The sequence below is a fragment of the Hipposideros armiger genome, unplaced genomic scaffold (assembly GCF_001890085.2).
Source record: "Hipposideros armiger isolate ML-2016 unplaced genomic scaffold, ASM189008v1 scaffold_17, whole genome shotgun sequence".
In the NCBI taxonomy this organism is placed as follows: Eukaryota; Metazoa; Chordata; class Mammalia; order Chiroptera; family Hipposideridae; genus Hipposideros; species Hipposideros armiger.
Window position 1 is genome coordinate 5,674,084 of NW_017731367.1, and position 25,336 is coordinate 5,699,419.

General features: G+C 49.9%; 1 protein-coding gene across 7 annotated transcripts in view; it reads left to right on the forward strand.

Annotated features, from left to right (window-relative positions):
* LRRFIP1 (LRR binding FLII interacting protein 1) overlaps positions 1-25,336 on the forward strand; it is a 79,401-nt gene that overhangs the window by 30,165 nt on the left and 23,900 nt on the right. For 4 of the 7 annotated variants that reach the window (XM_019629334.1, XM_019629310.1, XM_019629321.1 and 1 more), the window contains exons 8-15: positions 3,776-3,835; positions 6,726-6,788; positions 9,320-9,397; positions 10,753-10,794; positions 11,877-11,942; positions 15,917-15,994; positions 23,805-23,840; positions 24,287-24,412. In XM_019629334.1, coding sequence (XP_019484879.1) covers positions 3,776-3,835; positions 6,726-6,788; positions 9,320-9,397; positions 10,753-10,794; positions 11,877-11,942; positions 15,917-15,994; positions 23,805-23,840; positions 24,287-24,412 — 549 coding nt within the window. The remainder of the gene's footprint in view (positions 1-3,775; positions 3,836-6,725; positions 6,789-9,319; positions 9,398-10,752; positions 10,795-11,876; positions 11,943-15,916; positions 15,995-23,804; positions 23,841-24,286; positions 24,413-25,336) is intronic. The other 3 variants (XM_019629329.1, XM_019629355.1, XM_019629347.1) reach the window with 2 other exon arrangements.

Consider the following 25,336-nt stretch of genomic DNA (forward strand, 5'->3'; position numbering starts at 1 on the left):
TGTTTCAATTAATCCTATGGGTGTTTGTCTAAAAATCTAACACCATGTTTGTCCAAAAGACACTTGCCATACACCAGTCTTCACCTGGGGACGGAGGGCCAGAGGGAGGCGCACCCACCAGAGTGAGTTGCTCGCCTCCCAGAGCCTCCTGGGTGCAGCTCTGAGCCGCCTGGTCGGGCTCCAGAGCCCAGGCATGCGTGATGCCCTCACCCACGAGGAGGTCTTTGAATACCAGTTGTTTGCCCACCCTGAGCCAGTAGCATGCCGCCCAAGGAGGGAAAAAGTGTTGTCTTACTTTCAAGGTGCTCAAAACAGATCCAGAATTCCCTAGTTCTCCATTTCCTTTAAGACATTAAAGTCATTTTCTCATATGGAAAACCCATTATTTTCTAATCCGTATCCATTCCACTTAAATGTACGGCCTGGTTCTTTTGCCAGAAAATGCCCTTTGAAAGAGACCCCAGTTCCAGCAACAAGACAAAGGTTTTAGATTTACATTTGAAATTTCCCATCTTCCATGTGCCAGGAGAATTTCTGCCCCTTGTGCTGTGGAAAGACCTGTAAATGTACATGACACTGAAAAGACGAACAATTTCGCCTCAGCATAAAGGACGCTCGGCTCAGAGTGTCCGGCACCGAAGCTATGGCAGCACACACCCTCACTTTAAGAACTTTTCTAAATGTGTTTTGTGCTTCATTCATTCCATTGCTTTTCAAAATTATTTAGAATTTCCAGTTTTTAAACTGTATTTTTACCTTTAAGGGGACAGTTGTTAGCGCCATACATCTGCATGGCTCCCTTGACCCCCGAGCGTCCTGTTGGGCCGCTGTTCCCCACGTCAGGGGCAGGAGATGGCGGTTAGAGCGAATTGCGGAGGACAGGGCATCTCAGCTCCGCGTGGGCTAAGCCACCAGGAGGGGGACCTGGTGTGGACAGGTCATCACACGCAGCAAGTGCTCCTCACAGGCTCTCCCAGGCACGTCCACATCCACGGTGGCCCTGCCCGTTGGAGCATTTATGCAACATTGTAGCAACTCTTCCATCCTTAAGTAATTAAATGCATTAGCAACATGTCTCTAGATCGTCAGCCTTATTTTAAACTCAAAGTGAATTGTATTTAAGGGCCAGTCCCTGGTGGAATGAAAGAATGTATATGTGAGCAACAGTAGGGACCCTTTTTGCATTTCATTTTGATTTTCAGTTTTCATTCTGTTTTAAAACTAAATGGAGGGCATCAAGTATTGTATGTACGGGTTTTGACTTTGCCGTTCTTGTTTTGCCTCCCAGCTCTGATGCCCTTGCACCTGAGCTGTCTTTTGACTCATTAGAAAACTAATCTCACTATTAATTCAAAACATTAACAGTTGACTTGTGCATGGTCACGTGTGACGCTCATTGGTGCTCTGCTGGCACCACATGGTGACGGTTCACATTCGGACCAGTCCTAGGTCACCACTGGAATCACTGGTTTCGACAGGATGTTTATTCTTGTATCTTATTTATCCTGTTTTAGAAAATGCTGATTTGTGAATGTCCTTTATATTTTGTTTGCTCTGGTCACAGTGCTTCTCGATGTCCCTATGTGTAAGATTCACTTGGGGAACTCATTAAAATGCCCATTTCTTGGCCCTTAGGGAGCTTGTTAAAATGCATGTTCCCGGGCCTCCAGTGTTCTGGTTGCCTAGGCCAGGTGACCATGACGCAGGTGGTCAGCCCAGTAAGGAGTGTTGAAACCAAATTCTGCAGAGCAGAGCGGGTTAAATGTCAGAGACCTGACTTAAGATAAAGCTGCTATGCGGTCATGAACTTTTTATTCTAATGTTACAGTTAATTTTCAACTCTCCTGACTCTATCGTGCCACATAAAAGAGCTCCACCCATCTAAATGCAATGCATAAAAACCATCCAAGAGGAAAAAGTTGGTTATTTCTTTAAGAAGGTCAAAGTACTTCCCTCTGTAGAGATGTGACTGAGATCCTATAGATCTGGGAACACATCCTAAGTATATAGATTCCCTAGGACAGAATGTCATTCCAGCAGAAAAGGGTGGATGTTCCCCAAAGCCTTGGAAGTAAGAGTTTTTCCTGCATTTTCGTGGACGGCCAGAAGAGAAATGATCAGTGAGAGAGGGTATTCACTTCCTAGCCTTCACCCACGCTCTGCTCTGTGCCGCAGCCCGAATTAGCGACAAGGAGACCAGAGAAGAGTTCGTCTAACACAGTCTGTGCTTTATAAGCAACAGTGGAAATCCAGGGGGTTAATATGTGACACATTTTTATTCCTCATTTACTAGATGAGTGAAAGTCATCTCATCTTGATAGACATTAGCCTTCATTATTATTATTTTTCCAGAAACTAGTTCTTAAACAGGTATCAAGAGAATAAGACCGAGGTCTGAAATATACAAGTCCTTGACAGTTGTTTCCATATCAAATAATCTTGTCCGTCAGGAGAATTCCTGCCAATTCCCAAAGGGTTTTTTGCTATTAAATTTATTTCAGAAATGTTGTCATGTTTCCTCGTAGAGTTTTCAAGTTGAATGCGGAGGGGTTTCTACATACTCTTTTGTTTAATTTAGAAACTTCAAGTTAGTTTGTTTTTTGAGTTGCAGTAAATGCACGCTTTCATCATCAAGATTTTATGCCCCTGGCTTTATAATCTGCCTGGCGATTCATTTATTTATTCTGCATTGATGTCATGGCCACAAAATATGTTCTAAACAGCCTCCCCTCCTCGTTTTCATCAGATGTGGTCCTCACGGTGGCTTTCCAAAGTGTGTTATTTCCATGCATTTTCATGGCCGAGGAAGTGGAGGTTCCAGCGGATTAAATAACTTGCTGACGGTCACGTGACAGAGCTTGTGTTTGGACTTTGGGCTCATGTCCATGACGCCTGGCGTCTCCTTCCATTTTTACCAGTTGTGTGGACTGCCCCTCCTTTGTCTGCCCCAAGAGCTGGTTATGTCTTTGTGACTTGACAGCTCTTCTCTTAACCAGCAGAAATTTCCTTATGGATGAATGAGAGCAGTTTAGAAGCCACGCTTTGGGTCAGGGGATCTTGGGCTGGGAGTAGAGAAAAGAAGGGAGTCCGGCATACACTGAACTTAATCTTCTTTCTGGAGGACGAAGTGTGAAATCATGAAATATGTCCTCAGAGTTCATTTTGAAAACTAAAGTAGGACGACCGGATGAACGAAAAACTAACCATGAAAATATATCCCACTATTTTTCCAAGATGAACTTTTACATTTCATTATAGACTGAACAGAAGCCGTTTCTGAATCTTCTGAATACAGCTTCATCATGGTCCCTAATTGTCAAGGTCTTACCCTCCGCCAAGAGCTGAAAACTGACTGACTCAGGCTGAACCGTTACCCCCAGCCTGCCGTTCAGGCTGCTAAGAGCAAGCTGGGGTTTCCACAGCACTCCCTGCCATAAAACCGGAAACTGGGACACTGCCCAGGAAAACAGCTGCTCCCGGGTCCACGTGCTTTGTCCCCATGAGGGACTTTGGCCTAAGTCCTGGAGTGCCTGCAGTTACAGGTAACGCTGAGTGGGCTCACTCCGTTCGCCTACCTGTGCTGTTTCGCCCGGGTTGTAGTGGAGAAGGGAAGCATTGCGGGACATGCAGGATCTGTGCTGTCCTGGGCTCCCTAATTCAGCTGCTCCCCCAGGAAAACACGATTGGTGCCTGGCTAATTCTTCCGTGCTGGTCTCTGCCTCTGTCTTCGTTTGTACACTGATGTCAGTTTTTCTTCTTTTCTTCCTTGAAACAGACAAATGGTTATGATGCAGAGTTTTATGGACCACAGTCCCTGAATAGAAGATCGGGCAGGGTCAGTACAGTAAACTTGCATGCCACCAAATTCACTCAGATTGCTGAAAAGCTTCTTTTAAAATATTGCTCAATTTTGCTTCTTTGCATTTTTTCTGCATTATAAGGGGGGGGAGTCTCTCTTTTTTTTTTTCCTTAGTGCATGATAGGATGAAAGCTCGAATGTTAGCATAATAACATGCTGAGTATTAGTGTAAGAGATTCATATTGATAAGAATATCTAAGTTTAAAAAGATCTACAATTAAAGATTAGCTCTTTCATTATTTTATTGCCATAGGTGTATGTGCATAATGTATATATTAAGTATGTTCAGCTGCCACATATACTTAAATTCAACATTTTCAGTTTTTCTACATCTCTCACTTGTAATTTTAAAGACACATATGAGAGCCTGTCTCTTTCTTTTCTTTTTTTTTTTTAAAGACTTTATTGAGGAATTGGGGAGGGGGACCAGCCAAGTTGTTGTTCTTCAATCTTAGTTGTGGAGGGCGCCAGTCACCATCTGGCTGCCCATCAGCAGCTCGTGACCTCTAAGCTCAAGGTGCTGAGTTCAGTCTTAGTTGAGGATGGGCGTAGCCACCATCCCATGCGGGAGTCGAACCAGCAGCCTTGTTGTTAAGAGCACACGTTCTATCCACTAAGCCACCCAGGTGGCAGCTCAGCTCAGGGTGCCAGGTTCAGTCTTAGTTGTGTGTAGGCGTAGCCCACCATCGAACAGGCAGTCTTGTTGTTAGGAGCACGTGCTCTCACCAGCTGAGCCATCCTGCCACCTGTTGGCAGCTCAGCAATAGCTCAACTCAGGGCGCAGCATCACTGGCCCATGTGGGAATCGAACCGGCAGCCCTGTTGCTCAGAGCTCACGCTCTTAAGCCAACTCTTAACCAACCGAGCCACTTGGCCAGCCAAGCCTGTGTCTTTCTAAATGTTAGTGTTGGAATGCGCAGGCTCAGGAGTGGGAAGCAGAGAGGAGCAGGGTCACCCTCTATAGTGGGAGAGACAGGAAGAAAGGGACCCACAGCAGGAGCGTTGCAGAGAAGTGGGGGAAGGAAGGCCTTTGGGTTTCTCAAGGAGCCTTGGGGGGACTTCAAAAGGTTAAACTGGATACACTGAATTTAATTTTCATGACCTGCTGCAAATCTGTCACACATTAGATTATCGAAAATCTTTCTGTACTTACATTTGCTTCATTTTTTGTTATAGTGACAAATTTTACTAGTTGTGCAAAATAGTATTTCTTTGAATTTATCTTTTATTAATACACACACACACACACACACACACACTTAAATTATTATTTTCAGGTTTCAAAGGAGAAACCCAATCCCACCTTAGCTTTCTGAAACTGGCTGATCAGGTTTTTCCCCTGGTCCCCTTTAGGGATTGCATACACTCCGTTTCATGTTAGCTTTCCTCATTCCGGGCTAAGAATATCCTCCCCATTGAAAGGCTCTGTCTTCCTATTTATGTCGCTTTTTGCATTGACGCCCCTTGGACTTTCTCCAGTTGTGTTCTGTATTTCTGTAAGTTTCTGTCCACTCCAGGGACAGCAGCAAACAGCACACCGTTCCATCCTGCAGGCTGTGTCATGCTGGCTTTATGGGACCACAGCCACAATGCTCCCTGACGGCACCAGACTGCTTGTCAGGGTTATACTGACAAGGTTGCACATTTACACCCAAATGCGTTACTGTACTATACTTGATCACAAAGTATGTTAAAGTTGGAAGTTACTGTAGTTGTCTAGTCCATCTTCTATCCAGAATTACATTCTCCCCTAGAATATCCCAAATATGTAGTTGCCAACATTTCGTTACAGTACAGCGTGACACCAGCCTCTGTATCCTACATATAACCATCTATTTTAATCTCTGATGTTCACGTTAGTACAAGTGTGGTTTGTGTTTTAGTTAAAATGTAAGTAACGCCTCTAGAAATCAGATACAAAAGAACTTGATTATAAAACGGTTCACCACAGAGTGAAATTGGGTATAAAATTGTTTTAATAAATAATCAGACACATAATGATCAAAAAGCCAAATAACCTACATCCAAGGCAGCAGCAGAGATAGGACGGTCCTGGAGCAGAAAACCCCAGGCACGGTGTGCAGATGCGCTTAGAGAAAAGGGAGGGGGGGAGGGGAGGCTGTCTAGATGTCAGGGACACCAGTCATGGGAAGGGGAGTTGGCAGGCCCACGATGAGAGAGTGGAAATGCCTGTTTCTCCGACAAGGGAACTTGGTCTCTGTAGGAAGATTTGAGCGGTCACCATGTCATGCCTTCATCTGTAATGTTCACAGCCACCTCCCCATCCAGTTCTGGGTTGGATCTGATCTTTTTAGGATATATATCCACGAAACCAGAAAGACCATAAAGACGGCTGTAGGACATGTGTGTCCTGCCAACAATGGTTCTCAGCTGGAAGCGGGGGACTCTCTTGGGCTCCCCTCACCTGCCCGGACCGTCCGGGCTGAGGCTTAGCCCTCAGGTGTGCCCTGGCCTGAAGGAGGACTGGAAATTTTGCCATACATGGAATTTTAGTTAGTTAAGAAGGGAGGTAATAATGAAAGTCCAGACTAGGAGGTTCTAGACGGTCCATCATGAGATGTAGTAATTACCAATAATACTAGAGATGGGACGTTGTGAAAAACAGTTAAGAGTTCAACATTAAGCCGCACGCCATTGCGGAGACCTACACACTGAGATATGGAATGCACTTAGAGCCGTGAGTAGGTAAGTCTGTGCTGTAGCAAAGGGTCTGGATTCTCGGGCATTCCTGGAGGAGTACTGGTTCGGTTGTGTAACTTTATGTTTGCCTTTGAACTGGACAGGTGGTGTTTTGGGGACAGTGGGGACGTGCGTGTCACTTAACAGTGTCTTCTTTGGTGCCCAGAATTCCAGCTACAGCGGTGACAGCAGATCCTGTACTTTGTCTTCATCCAGAGAGGAGAAGTTGGTTGGTTCCCATTTAAATCTTTCACACCCTCTCTTCAGAAACGACAGGTTCTGTAGCATGCAACCCTGTGTGTGTGAATTCTGCTCTCTTTTCTCTTTTAATGTCCATTTTATGAATTTTCATTTGCATAGATGTGAGAGTCAGGTTTTGAGCAGTAATCAGCTGCGATATATTTAATGCAGACTCTTACCCCCCCTACCTTCCATTGGAATTCATATTCAGATGTTTGACGATGAATTGTAGTATTCAGCTGGGTACAATGGAAGAAAGTATTTATGTGGATATTGTGTAGTTAGAATTAATCAAAAGGGGGAGGGAAGCCTTGAGTGTTTTTCCTTGAGGGCCCCTAAGAACAGAATTGCTTTGTAGGGTGCATGCGACTTGGTGGCAATTCCTCAGGGAGGGGCTAGACTTGGAATGCAAATCAAATCAAGTCCCCAAGCCTCCACAGTAGTGCTCCTTCAGGTACTTCAAGGACAGGCATCAATTTTGAGAGGCAAATATTTCTAAATTATTTAAGCGTCCTAATAGGGAGGGCTTGTTTGTCCTACGTGAGGTTCGTGTTCGCTCAGCAAACATAGGCAGCTTGTTTGGCAAGGAAGATCACAGAAGTATGACAGGCGCTCAGAAGCCTTCACTTCCAAAACAGAAGACAGACCCGCCTGCCGGATACACTAGTGCAGCGGTACATAGGGTGACAGGGAGAAACTCATTTTGCCAGAAAGTGTCATAACTCGGGCTGTGAACTCAATCCTAGGGTATAAATGTGGGGAGAGGAATAAATAGAAACTTGCCAGGTAGAGCCACAGGACTCTGTTCTCCTGGCCCCTGTCATGCCGTGTCCCGGGCCCCCTACTCCCTGCTCCTGCCTCTGCAGGGGTTAGGGGTGTCCAGACATTGCTGGCAGCTCCATCACCATATTCATGATGCTTGCCCACTTTCCAAACGCCCCCCGCTGCCTCCCAGCCCTCCGCCCTATAATGCACACTCCACCTCTCACTAGGCTTATTGCTTTCTTCCCCCCAATAGGTGATTTTTGACTAAATATAAGATCAGCTATAAGCACCAAAGCATTGGTGGGGTTTGAATTGGGGGGGGGTTACTGTGTGTAGTTTCTTAATTCAAGGGAGGTTTTGCTGTTGCAAAGAACACTTTGCATTCAGAAAACTACTTTCTCCTCCTCTTACCAGAGGAGAGGCTCGCTCTCGAATGGAAGCGGGTGATAGAGACCTAATAGTGGATTATTCACCAAAGTCCAGCGTGTATCTGACTCCTTTAAATTCACTGAAGAGAAATAACCCACATCCAAGGTGTTAAAGTCAAAATTAGCGCCGACGCGTTCGAAACTTAGAACACTTTCCAGAGGCCTCCTGTCCCCACCACCAAGTGTGCCTGATGCCTTATTTTACTCGCCCGCCCTCAGAACCTTCCTGGTAGCTCTGTGCTCTGAGATTCCATATCTATTCCTGCACGGCGCCCCAGCCTGTGTGATTTCATTTAAGTCTAGAAAGGAATCGACGTAGTATGGAGCTCTGAAGGCTCGTCTGATAACTGCTCCAGTCTCTCAGATCCGTCAGAAACTGACCCTGGACTTGACCCCGCAGTGTCGGGCGGTGGCTGTGGGCGCTTTCTCCCACATAGCGACGTGGGCCTCTGTGCTTTCTGTGTCCCAAAATGGGGCTGTTCGCCCCACCCCTGGAACAAGTTTCCATATTTGTGTTAAGTATTAGCAAGTTTCTCCCTGTCCACCCCAGAGCTCCGCGTGCCTGCCCCTCAGGTCGCTTTGGTGTAGCTTATTCAAGGCACAGGAATGACAGGCTCAGGTTATGGGACCTTGAAGGGGTGAGGGAACACCGTAGGTGGTGTCAGGTTATTGAATGGAGCAACTTCACCCTCAGGGACTGTCCCGTTCTCATGTGGTCAGTAGGACACTGCTGACATAGAGTCTGAAGTGACTAGCAAGGCTCCTTTAATTTGGGTAAAACATATTATTTGGGGAAACGATGAGTTTATAGAGTCGTATTCCCCAGTACATTGTACTATTGGTCTCAGAATCATAGCATTGGATTTCTCGTGTCTGCTGTGAGTCCTGGACACGTGCTTGAAGCCAATACCGCCCCAAGGAGGCCCAGCCGGAGACCAGCTCCTATGGAATGCTCTGCTACCTAAAATAGAGGTTGAGGCCTCTGCAAATTCTTGGTTTTGAGCTTTTCCCACCAAGCTTTAAAAATTAGAACTCGAATTACAATGACCTTCAAAACCCCTTGTGGTCTTGCCACCGGTTAAAATTAATGAAATCTATTTTTGCCTGCGTGTAGACTCCAAAGTCCTAACTTGGTCCCACATGATGGGTTTGTCAACTAACAGCACCATGTTTATCTCCTTCTGGTCATGCTGCCTCCCCTGTAAGTGCATGCCCGTGGCCGGTTCTGTTGTAAAAGGGGGTTTTGTGTGGACTTACAATACGATGTACCTTGGAGATGAAATGAACTGGGAGCCGGCCCCCTCCCGCCCACATCCTCTGATTCCAGGGGCTCTCCTGCTTGGACCTCGGCCTTCCCAGCGGCGGTCTTGCTCACACAGTCCTGTCTGCCCAGAGTGGAAACCGGGTCGGTCCCCCTTTGCACGTCCCGTCTCCCTCCTCCTCATCCTCCTCCTTCCCTCTGTGTGTCACTTTCTTTGCTGAGTCAATGTGTGTGGACACTTCAGCCTCTTCTATTGGAAGTCCAAAATGCAAAACCCAGCAAGGCATGTTAGGTGGCTTGACTAACTTGCTTAAGACTTTTCTCAACTTTTTGAAACAGTATCCAAAATAATTTAAGACCTTATATAGCAAAAAGGAATTTAGGAAAAAGGAGGCGCGAGTGGATGGATATTTTCAAAAGCTCACATCCAAGAAAATGGGCCTCTCGGGTCTCGCCTCCTTTTCCAGCAATTGTTCCCCATTTGGGGTTTTGTTTGTTTTCTAAAAAATATTTTTCTCTAGCAAATGTGTCCAGGAAGCAATCTGGAAGGCTGTTATGCATAATCGGACTCCTCCATCTTTGAGAAAGGGGGGGAGAGCAGTGTTAATTCTTTGGCTCGCTCTCCCCTCCGCTTCCTGTTTTTACGAGGCCTGCGTGCAGGTCGGGCCCTGGGGTGCTGGGCCTTTTCAGCTGTCAGGATGCACGCCCGGCTCTCCTGTAAGGAAATAGGTGCTGAGTTCCAAATACGGATCATACCGTGGAGGTTGAACTGTCATCTCCGTGCATTGTCCTCTGCCTCCCGTTGCTGAGTGGTCCATCTTTGGTCATGCACATTCCAGGGCTGGCAGGGGAGGCCCTGCGCTGTGGGCTTTCCATGGCCTCTGCCTGTGAGTCATGATGCTATTCTGGGGCTGGGGCTGTGACCACACCAGCCTTTATGCTCCAGCATGTCCCCCACGGGCACTGTCCCAGCCTGATCGAGTTCTGGATGTGGATTGCACTTACGGGGCAGCGCCAGCCCTGGCCGGCTGGCACAGGCCAACCACTCCTTGTGTGACTTGAAGGCTGATACTGGACTCCTTCTGCTCACTCTCCCCGTGTGGAAATTATGGATGAACACCCCTCTCTGCGCTAGTAATTTGGGGTTTCGAGTTGCGGGGTTGGTTGCTCATGTGGGTGTTATTTATCTTGTCAGCATTCTGTCTTGTTCCCTTACCCTTCCTTCCAGGAATGCCTGAAAAGAAATGACTAGAAAATAGTTGTGTTTCAAAGATGCTGGGGAAGTTTACTGATTTAAAGTTAACAATCATCTCATGTTTACCTTCCTTGTAAATTTGGGTTTGCATCTATCAGATTTACGGAGAACATGGTGCCTACATCAACTTTTTTGTTTTGTCTTCTAACCGTTGTACGATGCTTTGGCTGCCACACTCACTGAAAGCAGCGTGATTGCCTTTTTTCGAGGCTTTTAAAACCTGCCGTTTGCTTTCGTCCTCCAGCCCTACCTGTGCAGCTCTGCCAGGCCAGCGGGGAGTTACTGGGTGCGTGTGCTCCCGTGTCCCCCACCCATGTACCCCCACCGCGCATGCACACCCCTCCCCGTGCACCTGCCCTGGGAGCAGACGCGCCTGTTTGTGTGATTTACCCCTTTACACGCGTGGTGGTGGCTGTCAGTCTCCTTCGGCCAGGCCTGGGTTTTCTTTCTCCCGAGAGCTGACAATAGCTCTCATGCCACTTCTGTCTCCAGGAACACGGCGTTTGTACAGGCTTGTTGGGCTGGAACAAATGAAACAAGCACATCATTGACTTAACCGTTGGCAGGAAGGAAGGTGTTTTTGTTTGTTTGTTTGTTTTTTATTGCTTTGGTAACCTTAACAGGTATTGATCCATTGTACTATATTACTTTGGAAATTTTCAGTTTTAAATACAAGGCCCTTATGCCGTGCAGGAAACTTAAATATTCACAGTAGCTATACTGTTTTGTTAGTACCTCTGAATCTCCACCAAATTGCACCCTTGTAAATTAGATCTATAACTGGCCGAGCAAACCAGCTGTGTCCTCAAGGGGAAAGGCCCTCTCAGCTGGGCAATGTCTGACGTGGCCGTTCCCGGTATTGTAAACTGTTTACCCTTAGTGACCAATTACAAAGGCCTTTCAAGTTAACCAAATATTTTGTTTTCTATTTAGCCGTTTTTAAGGAATTATAAAAATCAAACTATAATTACCATCCCGTTGTATTCCAAAATATCAGGTGTTTGGAGGCCATGACAAAAGGCAGGATATTTGAATGATCTGCTCGTTTTAAATCTAGACGAACAAGTTTTTACTTAGCAGGCACCTTTCTCAGCCTGATAGATGTGGAGGATGTATTGGAGGTGACACCACATGCAGTGACAGCAGCTAACGCACCTCCCTCAGATGTTTGCACGCCCCTGTCCGCCCACAGCCTTTGGCCTGTTGGGAGGGGGTGGGGGGCGTCCAGCCCTGCCTGCATGTCTCCCTTCCCAGCGTTTTTCAGGACTTGTTCCTGCCACGTGTCAGTCTTTTCCTTACAATTCCGTGTTCCCTGGGTGCTGGGACCGAGGAAGGGCGCCCTGTCCTGACAGTCTGTTTTTGTCGCAGGCATCTGGGTTCGATGACAGCAGTCTCGGTGGGGCCCGGCGGGGCAGCGCCTGCGGTTCCCAGGTTGTGAGGCAGTTTCTGTGTTTCGCAAGCTTGCTCCCGCCTGCTGCATGACCTGGGTGGCTCGCATGGCAGAGTCCCAGCCCCGGGAGAGAGCTGACACTGGCTCGTCTCACTGATCCATTGTAACAAGGGTCACGGATGATGTAGCTCACGAAGCCTGTGGTCGTTAGTTTTATGTCCTCACTCATCGATTGCTGTTGTGCTGCAGGGAAGGAGGCTAACCTTGACTGAGCTGCTGCGGCTCTTGGCCAGCAACACACTGACGATCCTAACAGGCAGCGAAGGGGTTGGTCTTAAAGTGATAGGAGGCGGAAAGACAACAGGACAGGCCACAGGCTGTTTTCACCTCTGGATAACTGAGGAAGAGGAACACATTTAAAGACTCAGGATATTACCTGTACATCACTTCCTTTTTCAATTTTTGTTGTCTTCCTGCCTCTTCAGGGGACTTGAAATGGTATCGCAATCAAGGGTTGGCAGTTGTACGAGAAAGACTTGTTGAATGAAAAACTGAGCGAGTGAATGAATGAGTGGCAAAGGTAGACAAATGGAAAAGGAATCAGTCTTTGAAGCGAGGAAGCTGATGGGCCCGTCCTGAGGACCAGGGGACACTGCGTCAGCCCTAAGCAGCACAGTCCTGTGGCAGAAGTGTCCCCAAATCCTATAAAAATGCACCAAGCCCCACGTGAAACAGAATGGTTTACTATGAAATACTTGAAAGTGCTTTTATAACTTTGCTTTAGAAAATAATTGGCTACTTCATAAACCAGCTAAATAATCCAATGTTATGATTTTTTTATATTTCTCCAATCATGAATACTGAAGGATCCTTACAAAGTAACCAGCCTCACCTACCATTTCCCCTAGGTTATTTTTATGAATATTATTTCAAATAATTGACATAGCGTTAGTTTTGTTGACATCTCATGCAACAGTTACTAATTTTGTATTGTATAATGTTTTTCATGCAGTGGAGCCCGCTGTAGTAAATCTTTTCCCCAATTCTTACACATTTTTGTAGGCCATTAAAAAGTTTCTAAACTATGCCTAATGGATGAAATAGCTCTGTCCTGTATGTGATGGATAAAATGCAACTAAAAAGCTTTCTTTTGTCAGAAAAGAGACAGCATGCTAAATTCTGTAGGAGAATGAAACTTCCCCAAGTGTTAATAGTTTTCTGATGACCCAAGTAGAACTCTGGATGTCTGGCAGGATGCTCAGATTCTCTCTAAGTGTCGCCTCTGTCGATGGACTTTTCTGGAGTGACTGATGGTTGGCCTTCAGAACGTAGCGACTGGCATTGCTGGTTGGTCTCCGCGTAGCTGTCGTTGTGTTTGCAGCCTCCCGTAGCAGTCGCCTGGGAGGAATGGCTGTAGCCCGGTTAAGGGAATGAGGGGTCCTGTCCTGGCAGCACAAAGGCCTGAACTAGGGCCGCCTGTTTCTGGTATCGAGCTGTACAGGCGAAATAAAAGAGAATGAAAGGAATTGCTTTTTTCTGTACCTAACAGTGTATCCCCATGCAGGAGTTCAGCCGCATTTGTTGACTTACATTGGACACGTCGAACCCCAAGGTTAACGCCCTCCGAAGAGACCTTGGGGCGTCAGCTCTGTTCTCAGCAGCAGAGCAGCAGGCTGAGTGGGAGGAAGGCTCCCTGCCAGTGTCCCCACCCCCAGCTCACCCCAGTCCTGTAATTGCCCAAGTGGATGGTGAGAGCCCTGAGTTCAGGGAGGGGCTTGGGGACAGTGCTTCCCAGGCTCTCCGCCCAGCTGGTGGTGGTGGCAACTGATAAACCCACACACCCGCTGTGAGGAGGCTGCAGCTTGAGGGCCCTTCCTGTCCTGAGTCCGGAGAGCTGGGACCTCAGAGTCCCGGCTGACCCCATGGGGTGGTCTTGATCTAGGAGGTCGTTTCTTGATCTCCATTCTCCTGAGAAGTTAGTCTCAACCACAGTGTGTGTTTCCAGTTAAATAATTATGATTGAATGGTTAAATGAGATTAAATGATGAGGCTTTTTTTTTTTTAAGTATAACTGTTTTGCTTGAAAAACCTTTGTGTTTATACCTTCCTTACCATTATTAGGCCTTGTGTGTTGTAGGAAGGTCTCACGGCTGTGGGCGAAGTAACCCTCTTAGTTGTTCTGACATGCCGGAAGCGGTCATCGCCACCCCACCACCTGCTCAGGAGCCACCACAGTCGTTTCTAGCAGAAAGTGAAAGTGGGGGAAGCCACCATGCATCCCTCGTGTGGTCCTCAGCACCTCTGTGTGTGTGGTCAGTGTCCTCACTTCCATGTCACAGACGACAGGCGACGTCACTTTCCCAGGGTCTCGTGGCCCATAACAGAAGGAGCCTGGGCTGCATCTTTGTAACTGAACGCTGGCCTCGCGTTAGCCCCACTCCACTGGCTCCCAAACCTAAGCAGCTCCAAAGGCGGCACGTGCCCACGGTGAGACCGCCCTTAAACATGTCCTGCAGGATCGGGTCGGGGGAGTTTCTGACTAAGTAGGTGGGGACGCTTGGATCGGCCATACACTCTGGCCAGTCCGTCAGATCTCTGCACCCGAAACCAGGATGTGGGGGACAAGAACACAGCAGAGTCTGTGGATAGGAGGTTCCTTCACTTGTGTCAATGAACCCCAAGGTGAAATTCTGCCGTACGGTGCCGATCTTACGCGGTTTCCTTTCTTTTGAACGATAAAGCTACAGGGCGAGTCTCACGATACCTGTAAATTTTTCGTATATCCTTCATGGGGCAATAGTTGTTACACATGGTGTTATCTGTGCACCTGAAACGCCTCGCACGTACGTGTGAGTACACAGATATTTCCCAGGTAAAGGAACAGGTGTCGGTAGGATGGGTCTGGGGAACCCGCCCATCTTGACCAAGGCTATTTATAGTCTAAAGTTGAAATTGCTCTTTCAGCAAGTATTTCTCAAGCGCACAGTGTGTGCCAGGCCTTATCGGATCCCTGGGGACTCAGCACGGAACAAAATAGATGCAGACCTTATCCTCAGGGGAATTACTTTCTGGTGGAAGAAACAGGATTTAAGATGAGATGGAGAGCACCCTGACGGTCTGTCGCTCCTATAATTTGTAGTAAGATAATGCCTGTGAGTGTCCCAGTGGGGCCGTGATGACAGCAGAGAGACCTGTCAGCGCCTGGCCTGGTTCCGGTGTCAGGAGGGGCTGTGTGGGCCTCTCCACGACACTCCTTGGGCCATGCCATGGCCTGTCAAACTAAATTGTGTTGGAATCCTGCCTCCCCTCCACCCCTCCCCAATCTGCCTCACTCAAGAGGAAAGTAAGAATTTAAAACAAAACAAAAACATGAAAATGTATCTAGGACTAGAACAAAGGTGAATGCACATCCCAGTCAAGAGGGCGTGGCTTCCAGATACGTAAGTTGCTGGTGTTTTTCTTTAGCAGGAGAGCGACAGCTTAGGTAGGTAGGCAGACAGACAGGAGGTGATATGGCCAGCCTTGCCCGATTTTGTCTTAACCCTAAATCTTATTCTGCTTTCACTTGGAAAGGTAGTTGGGAAGCAAGCATGTGTTTTGCCCAAAAGCCCAGCCCCTGTCCCGCTCTGCTCTCTCTCTCTGCTGGGTTGGGAGGTGTCTCACAGCCTTAAAAACGGTCACTTCCACAGCGCTGAAGTGGTTCTGTGCACCCACGAGGCATGTGACTCCACCCCCATGTCCAGTGGGTCCTGTATGTCTCTTTCTTCTTACTAACCAACCAAGTCTGTGTTCTTTTGATGTTGTGATTAAGTCTTTTTCTTCTTAGCGGGCTGTGGCGAGACGCAGCCCCCTTCCCCAGGGGAGCCTGTGCCCCATGCCACCCTCTGTCTCCTGCATTGCGCACGGCTCACCTCGCAGCTAACGGAGCACTTGGCGGGGGCCTCCGTCCTCCACGCATCTCTGCTGACTCTATCCCTTTGTTTCTGTCTGCGTGTCCGGCGCTGGGCTGTGTGGGCAGCCCTCCGAGCACAGCGGCCACCTCAACTCCAGCTCCCGTGCCTCTTCCAGAGCCAGCTCGGCGCGGGCCAGCCCCGTGGTGAGTGCCACGGCCCTCTCCTCCCTCACTCCTGGGTCCTGCAGAGGGAAGCCTCCACCTCCCAAAGCCTGAACGCAGACCAAGTAGCAAGGCTTTTCTATGACTGGTTTCAGGTCTGCGTAAAGACAGAATTGGGGGTGGGGGGTAAGGGGGTGGAATGCTGCCAAATTCAGAATGTTACCATTCAGTGATACCAGAATTGCATGGCTAAATTTCTGAATGACCAGGTAAGGAATGATTAACAGTGCTAGGAGATGGGGCCTTGCTGGGAGAAGGTCAGCTTTGAACAGCCGGGGAAATGTGGTCGTGTGCATTGATGTGCTTTATTTTTTTATGATTTAAAAATTCGAAGGATTAACTTTTAACATTATGTTTGACATGTTGTCTGTTATTTGACCCAGACGGTTTTAAAAAAATAAAGTATGGGCTTGCCAGTGCCGTGCCATCCCCAGTCCCGCTCCACCCTCCCAACCCCCCAGTTCTCAAATTGTTCAGTGAGTGTCAAACTGCAGAACTGCACCCGTTTGTCACTCGGTACAGAGTGGCCCAGGCTTTGCTTTGGAATATAAGGGGCCCTGCTGTCTAGTCCCCCTCCTCGGAGTCTCGTTATGTGTGTTTCCCAGGGTCTTTGGAATTTTAGGCAGTTTGACCTCCTCTGATGCTTTGTATGAGGCTGTGATACATTCTTGGGACAGTAGGGGCTTGCAGGGCAGTGTGGCCCAGGGAACACTCGCCAGTGCGGGGACTGGCACAGTGTCCAGGGGAAGGGCGTTCGGTGGGTGGGAGCTGGGGCTGCGTGCCGTGCAGTGTGCATGCCATGGGGTGTGCGTGCCCTGTGATGTACGCGCCCCGCAGTGTGCGTGCTGTGGAATGCATGTGCCGGCACTGCCCAGTGCACACTGGCCACACCAAAGGCCAGTGGCACCTCCCTGATCAGCCCTGGGTACAGGCCAGCAAAGATGGGCAGAGCCGGTCTGTTTTTCTCCTGCCCTCCGTCACAGAGAAACTTGAGTGTGGCTCTTTACCGGGTCCCACGACACCACAGTCAGATTTGGGATGCCTAAATTTTGGCAATGTTCCTGGTAATCCGAGAAGAGGCCATGGAGCTGAGCCATCCGCTGGCACCTGCGCCCGTTTGTTTGGTCTTTAATTAGATAGTCTTTTAAAGCTGTGGGGTTTCCTACCAATGCAGATGTCGGCTGCTCCTAGGCAAGCAGAGGGACCCCCAGAAACTGAGTGGGGTGGCCTCGGCCCCCGCTCCCTGTTGGCCCTGACTCCAAGGCCAAGGCCGGAGCTGGTCATCCCTGGGCTTGCACTGGTGTTTTCCTGATAGGAGAGAAATGTTCCTCTCTACCATTCCCCCGTCGAGGGGGACCAAACAGAAGATGGATCAAGAGGGCAGGTGTTAGGACAGGAGGGCCCGTTTCTCTGTGGAAATGAAGACGGCCCCCTAAATTGAAGCTGCAGACACCAGCTCTGTACACGTGTCACCTGCCCACCCGTCCTCACTGCCATTTGAGCCCCCTGCCCCATCCTGGAGGCCAGCAGTGAGGGACCTAAGAGAAGCCACATCCTGGACTCTCTCAGGTGAGTGGTGGCAGACACGCACGACCAGGTGCTCACTGCTCGCCAGGACTCATCAGGCAGGAAGAGTGACCCACCCAGCTGTTCGTTCTTATGTAACCTCAGTTTTTAAGATTCCTTCTCACACATATTATGTAAATGACCAAAGGGCAGCATTTGCGAACTCAGAAATTTCTGCTCACTGAGGCCAGCCAACCTGCAGCCTAGGCGGGCGTGCCTGCTTCCCGTCCGGCTCTCTCGCCTGAGTTTTCATACTCTGCGGTAGCACAGGTTGCGTCAACTCACCTATGTGAAACCTTAGGACCACTAGGAACAAAATTTCTCCGTGATAAATGTAATGGCGAGTCCCTTTTCCTTTTGTGTAACACTCTCTTGCTTAGTTCTTAGGAAAAATATATATAAGTATTCACAGTTGCCAAAGAGGCTGTGGTTTTACCTTCAAAGAATCCTAAGCCTCTAAGTGCACTGCCTGGTGTGGCTCAGGTGGGGCACGGAATTGTAATTCCGTGATTATTTGACATGTTTGGGTTCTTCCCTGCGTCATGATGAAGTCTCAAAGTCACAGGTGTCAGCCTAGTCACGTGGACTGAAGACTTGAAATCAGGTACAGGTTTCTGTGTCATAAGCTTCTAGATTTGTGGGAAATGTACTCACATAACACGGGTTTTGTAGATGACCATAAACAGGGGAGTGGGGAACGTGCCCAGTGTCCCTGGGTCTCTGTATCTGGGGGTGCTGGCGAGTTCTGGTCCCTATGCCCTTGGGGGAGGGGGTGCTGCTGCTTCACCAGGCACCATGGAAGGAACAAAGCAGTGGGGGGAGGAGCTCCTGGGCCACCTTCAATCCCAAAGTTCTCTGTTTGTGACTCCCTGAGTTGATGGCTGAGGAGACTTCTGAGTGTGCCCGCTTTGCACACTGTTTCAAGCTGAGCTCTCAATGGAAGGTGGGCACAGAGCCCTAAGCAGACAAGAGCACCAGGTATTTGATGGAGCTGTTTTCAGTTCATTGCCCGCAGATAATCAGTTCAATCATTTTTCTTCTCTGAGTCAGCCGCTCCTTTTCAAAGGTCAATTGACTGTTGTACAGTTGGCACATTTAGGGGGCGAAGGTCAGCACCCTGCAGACCGTGTGGGATGGGCTGTCCTCCGGCGCCATCTGGGCACCTCACACGGGGTGGGGACTTCAAAGCTGAAGACACCGCTGTGTGTGGTCCTTACAACCCCAGAGACATCTCTGTGACATGCAGAGCAGTTCCCCAGGGAACAGAGTTACAATGGCACTTGATCATCTTGAGGGTCTGGCATCTGCAGAGTGTAGAAGGCAGAGCTGAGTGGCCCTCTGTTCCGCAGTTTCCGAAATGCACAGTCCTCTTCCATGGAATCTGCACCGTTTCTGTTCCCCAAATCTTGGCCACCCCACCATCGGAGCGGGGCGGGTGTTTGTGTTTGGGGCTCGCTAGTCCAACAGAGAGCATTAGTGGGGGTATTTGGCCTGAGTGGAAAGAAGCCAGGAGGGTGGCATTCACGTTCCCCGGGTCCTCCTGCCTGGGAGGCAGAGGCAGTAGGCGCGGGCAGTGCCCAGGGAGCGGCCCGCTGGGGTGAGCGACCCGCCCAGCCTGGCCTCTCAGAGGGCCAGGCACAGGAAGGAAGGAGGGAGTTACAAGAGCCATGTTAGAATGTCGCAGCTCTCACTGCCGGGTGGGGAGATGTGGCCTGGCATGTAAACGTCCTGAGCTTCACCTGGGAAGAGGGGGTAGCGACGCCCTTGAGAAACAAAACGGAAGGCTCCAGCACTGGCAGCTCACTTCTCCTGGGCGAGTTGTCCAGGACCAGCAGGTGGTGGCGCTGGCCACTGCGGTTTGTGGGAGATGACCCCTGGTCTGGTGATACGGATGCAGGGGCAGTGTGAGTGAGGACGGGGGACAGGAAACAGGAGTGGGGCAGGAGGCAGCCCTGAAGGGACCTGGGTGAGGAAGAAAGGCTGGTGCCCCGAGAGAGGGGCAGGGGAGCGCTGTTACATGGTAACCAGGTGAAGGACACCACAGCCTGTCTCACTGCAGGAAAATAAAGGTGCCTCAGCATCCAGAGCTGCGACATTGGCCCTGCCGCTCGGTCCCCCCAGCCTGGTGGGAAAGCCGAGAGGATGCCTGCCCGTCTCAGAAGGACACACGCTATTCCCGCTCCTTCTCACGTTCCCCGTTCTGTAAACGAGCTGGAGTCTCTCCTCCAGCAAGTCCGGGATCTCCTTCTAAAGGTTCATTCATTCCGCCAGTGTTTGAGCACCTCCAGTGCTCTAGGCACCGGGCTCCTGTGCTGAGCAAACAGACCTGGCGCTGCCCTCGTGGACGCACAGACGGCGGAGACGACACTAAGCAGATGAGCACGTGCAGTCGAAAACTCAGCAGCATGGCTCCCGGGAGGGGCGCAGGGAGCTCCGAGGAGGTGGCATCCGGAGGGCTCATAACCCAACCTAAACACACCCCAGTGGAGTGACACCAGCACATCTGTGTCACCCAGGCCTCTGCATCCTGCATTCCTGAACCGTCCATCAGGACCGTCCTGAGCGGAGCCCAGTTTCGCGTTGCCTGTGTGTATTCAGACAGACATGAGTGAGGAACTGGCCGATCCGAGCTGGAAAAGCAAACGTCCGCAGTGACTCGTGTTTTCTGTTGCATGAGGGGACGGGGGCAGGGACCAGGTAGAAAAGCTGGACTTGCATTATGAATACGAGAGTTCAAGGACAATCCGTAAAGGATAATGTCATTATTACTGGATTTCAACCCAAACTTTCCACCCTAACGGTAGGGTTTATACAGGGTTTGAAGGAAATCCCTCCTTAAAACGGGTGTTTTCTGAGCAATGTACTTGACTGTCAGTTTGTTTCCTGGAGGGACCGTGCCTCTGTGATCTCACTGGGGTCTGGTGTGGTTGCTGGGGGCCGGGCACACCACAGGCAAAGCTCCTTTCCACCTGGCCCCTCCTGGGGTCTCTCCACGCCCACATGCTGCATTTTGTCTCTAGGAAGGGGGCAGGTCGGGCGGCAACGTGGAAAGCCTGGCATGTAAGCCACCCCAGACGTTCTGTGTAAGCCAGCCTGGACAGCGCTCGGAGCCCGCTCAGCTCGCCATCTAGTGGAGCCTGGGGCCTGCGATGGCTTCGGGCTGCGGCGAGCCTGTCCACGGGGCTCCACTTGTGTTTCTGGGAGCTCTAATAGTCAATTGGGCACCGCTTGTAATTCGGGACACAGACAAAACAGTCATATCGACTGGAGGCAGGAAACGGTAGGTAAGCGTAGATTGGCCGCAGCCTTCCCGGAGGACATGGTTTTTCCTGCTTGGTCCTTTCTTAGCCTAAATTTTCACATCCTGAGTCCGTCATGTATTTCAGAGCAAAGCCTTTTTCAAATTATTTTTAAACCTTTCTTTAAAGAGCAAGATTTGGTTTCAGGTTTTTTATTCCTTATTGGATGTTTCTCAGATTACAACAGCAATGTTTGTGTTTATAGTATCAAGCGACATGTGGAGCGAAGCTGTGTGAAAGGCCCCTGCAAACCAATAGTTTTTGGTCTGGTGTATATTTTTTCTCATCTTTCTCACAAAAAAATACAAAAAACATGTAGGGTTCTTCTTCTGTTCAAGGGGGACAGATGTCTTGGAGGTGAGCATAGGATGTCTGGAGCCTCGTTTATCTACGCGGTCTTGACCTGTTGCTGAAGAACAGGCAGAAAACATACCGTTTAAACTGCGGAGCAAAGCAGCTTCTCAACGGCTGCCTGACAGTCTGGTGAACTGGATCTCCTCATTCTGCTAATAGTTAAATTACCCTCTTTCTTCTCTTTTTCTTGTTCACTTGATTAAATAACGTTTGAAGTCAGCCCAGTGCATTGGTCTGACCCGCCCCCTTTCTTCCCATCTCTTTAATACTTGTCCTACAAGCTGACTTGTTTTCAGGGATGAAGGCCTTGGGCCCAGGAGGATTAATGGATGGACTTCCAGCAGACCAGGTGCTGGACAGTTAGCTTCTCCTTTATTGGGAATTCCCAGGAATATTTTTATTCCTAAGGGGAGAGTTGCTAAAGTCATCACAACTCAGGACGTAGGTCCAGGGCTCCCTGAGGCTCTGTCAGGATGGTAAGATAGAACCATCCGGATCGGAGGCCACCTCAGCGCCCCAGAGTATCTAGAAAGGCTGAAGTGGCATGCACATCTGAAAAAATAATAACTACATGTACAGGTATGTGGCACCCAGGTGGGGCGTGCGCTGTCTGTAATGGGATGTACCTGCCACCTCAAAGAGTGAAAAGGGGCACCTGGGGGCCGAGACTGTCTGCAAAGCTCTGTGAGACACACAGGCCTGCACTGGTCCTTGGAGGGCAGCCAGCTGCAGCAAGGAGGCTGCCCTGGGCAGACAGAGCATCAGGGCCTGAAGCCCCACCAAGGGGCTAACCTGGGAGTGCCATCAGCCTGCCCTCGGGTCCAGCCCGCCGGCCTGAGGGATGTGGTCTCCCCTCTCTCGTCTCCTCGCCTGCCCTTAAGACCCTAAGGAGACGTTAGATGGCAGCAGGGAGTTTGTGCTGAAGACTCACGCATGGGCGGGTGGGTGATACCAGGTGCTTTGGGAGACAGACCGCGGGCTGAACTTGGATCTGTCAAGCAGGAGACCCTGGAGCTTGGCGGCGTGGAGCCGGGAGCTAGTTTTGGAATTGCCTTCTTTTGGAGAAATCGAGTGTGTTTTCCAATTCCATCGGTTCCCTTTGGTTGGCTGGTTAGCTGTCACACTTTGCTGTGTCATTTTAGTAGTCACTTCAGGTACCCTCCCCGCGGAGAGAAAGCTGAAGGTAGAGTTGAGAGGCGAGAAGGTGGTGGTTAGGGAGGCTTCTTGGTAGGGGACAGGCTGGTGAGGGCATGCAGACCCACGTGGGCCCCGGGTGGGCATGAGACAGGAAGTGGTCGTCCTCACAGGACATCATCGTCTTTACGGCATCTTGACCCGTGCTTAGTGCCTGCGCCCTTATACGCTCCTGTGCCGATGTCCCTGTGGACAGTTTCCACGGCCGTGGCCATGGGCCCAGCTCCAGCAGGATTTCCCCACCTGCCGAGCGGACCGGCCAGGCGCAAGCATGCCGGGGTAACCACAGAGCCCCAGGCCACCGGGCAGTCGTGACTCAGCTGTGCTCTGCACTTGCCCCGTGCATCGGCAATGGACCCCTGAGGGTCACATTGGAGAACCTCTGAGCTACAGGAGGTAGGACAGAGATAGGACGGGAAAAGCATGAGTGGCAGCTTATCCCAGACAGTCGGAGACAGCTGAGCACAGGGCTTTCTTATCGCTTGTGACCTTCCCAGTGGGCTTATGGACAGGAGCCTTCCGTTTGCGAAAAAAGGAAAAAAAGAAAAGAAAAAGAAAAAGGCCTTTTGTTGGACGCTGAGCAAAGAAGGCAGCAGCACCAGCCTTGGCCTTTCCCCCGCGGCACCCGCACAGTGCAGGAGTCTCCCTGGGGTGCCCTCGCTGATGCTCCTACCTGCCGAAGGGAGAAGAGGGACCCCGAGAGTCGTTCAAATAGGAAAGACAGAGCCAGATTCTTGGGAGTCCCACATTTCACCTGGCAAATTCTCCTGTGCCCTCAGCCCCCATTGTTTAAACCAGAATTTTCACATCGACTCAGTCACTCATGAGAAGTAGAAAAAGTTACACTTGGCTCACTGCTTTTTCTTGCTTCAGAGGCCAAGTTCAGTGATCATCGAACTTAAAACCCGCTGTGGTTGCATCTTGCAGCCCCCAGGGCCCCGCTCGCTCGTATTCTCGCTCTAATCATAGCCATTGCGGTGGGTAAATGAGCTTGGAGTTGGTGGTCCTGTCCTGCATGGCGACGCCCACAGAGCCACAGGACTCTGTAAAGCAAACCTGTTCAGGTTCAGTTCGCGAACAAGCCCTCACTGTGGACCTCTCTGTGGTCGCTATGTATTTTGTCTCGGCATCATTACGTCCCTGTGGAACCATAAACGTTGGACACCCACGCGGCGAAGTTCAGCCCGGCCCTCAGCTGCCTGTGGGCCCTGCTGTGTCTGCACCACCTGGCACAGGTGTATGGGAGAGTCTCATGGGCAAAGTGGTTTTTAAATTACAAAGGAAGCTAATATGTCCTTTTATTGTCACCTTACCCCCTACATCCATCTTATCCATTTCATGCTGTAAGTCATATTTGTCCATTTTTTTTTCCTCTCCAGGTTGAAGAGAGGCCAGAGAAAGATTTCACAGAGAAGGTAAGGAATTTCTGCAGGCCTTTATATTACGTCACTGATAAACCTAGTGGGTCCCAAAATTTATGGGTAAAACGAACAAGAAAACATGTTGCCTGATCTGTAATGTCCACTGGTGAGTGAACAGCACTAGCGTGTGGCCCAGCAGCCCATGTCACAGCCTTTAGGGAGAGGGCGGGAGGTCCCTAGGCATTGCTTCCAGTGTGATGTTAAGTCCTGCACAGCAGGGAAGGAATTTACAACAGGCCCAGCCAGTGGAGCTTGAGGTTAATCCAGACAAACTCCCAAGCATCCGTGGGGTTTCTCACAGTGAGCCTGCCCTCACTTTCCGTAACCCACTGAAGATTTTCAGCTGGGAAACCAAATGCAAGTAAAGGCACCGTAATTAGCAGACTTACAGGTCATTTTGGTTTTGTCTATAATCACGTTTGATCCTTGCAACATTCTAGGGGTCTCGCAGCCTGCCCGGCCTATCCGCAGCCACACTGGCCTCCCTGGGAGGCACTTCCTCTCGGAGGGGAAGTGGGGACACCTCCATCTCCATCGACACTGAGGCGTCCATCAGGGAAATCAAGGTAAGGCTCTCAACGTACTGACGACCCTTGATGAAAACCAGTCTTCAAGGAAAAAAGATTTAACTCGTAAAGTCCCAGATCTTTCTACTCGGTCCAGTCTCCCCTCCTCTCACGAACCCGTGCTCTAGTAACACCAAGACCCAGCTCAGACATGGCCTCCTACAGGAAGCCGTCCTGACTGCCCCTCGGAGCAGATCTGTGCCCGGGCCCTGGAGCCGCCGCAGCCGTGTGCGAGCCCTGCCCACCCCGCACGCGCGGAGGTGCTGGGCTGTGCTGTCCACCTGCTCCTCCGCCCTTTCCTTTCTGCCTCTAATACGCCTTCGGGGGGCCTCGTCGTTGAGTTTGGGTGTTTTCTTCTCCCACTGGAGTGCGGACATTATTCTGTTACATCCTTAACACTCGGTGTGAGCCAGGCGTGCAGGAACACTGTCAGGGTGTCAGAGAAATGCAGACTGTTTGTTAAAATAACTAGAAACCTGCACCGGACAAGGAGGTGACACAAAGGGAAGGTTAATGTCTAGAATTTGTGTCCTCTGAGAGCCGAGGGAGGAGCTGAAAGATCAGGTTTGGTTTCATTGATGGAAACGCTTTCTAATCATCAAAACTGGTCAAGAGAACCAGCTGCCACGGGTGCTGTCCTAACAGCTGGAGGACCATTTGCCAGGGAGGTCAGAGAAGGGACTTAGGCATCAGGGACGTTGGACTCGGCTCCCTGAAGATGCCTTCTGACACCTGCGCTTTACTGGAACAGAAGAGCGTCTTTGGCTGCTTTTCCCAGAATGCCCCCAGGCCGTTCCTGGGCCTCCTGTGGTTCCGTTCATTCTCTACCCGATCAAAGGGGCATTTGCTGACATCCTAATTTGTCTCTGCTCTTAGGTTGTGAGGGGGGTGGTGACAAGCAGACACGACACGTGGGGGGTGAGG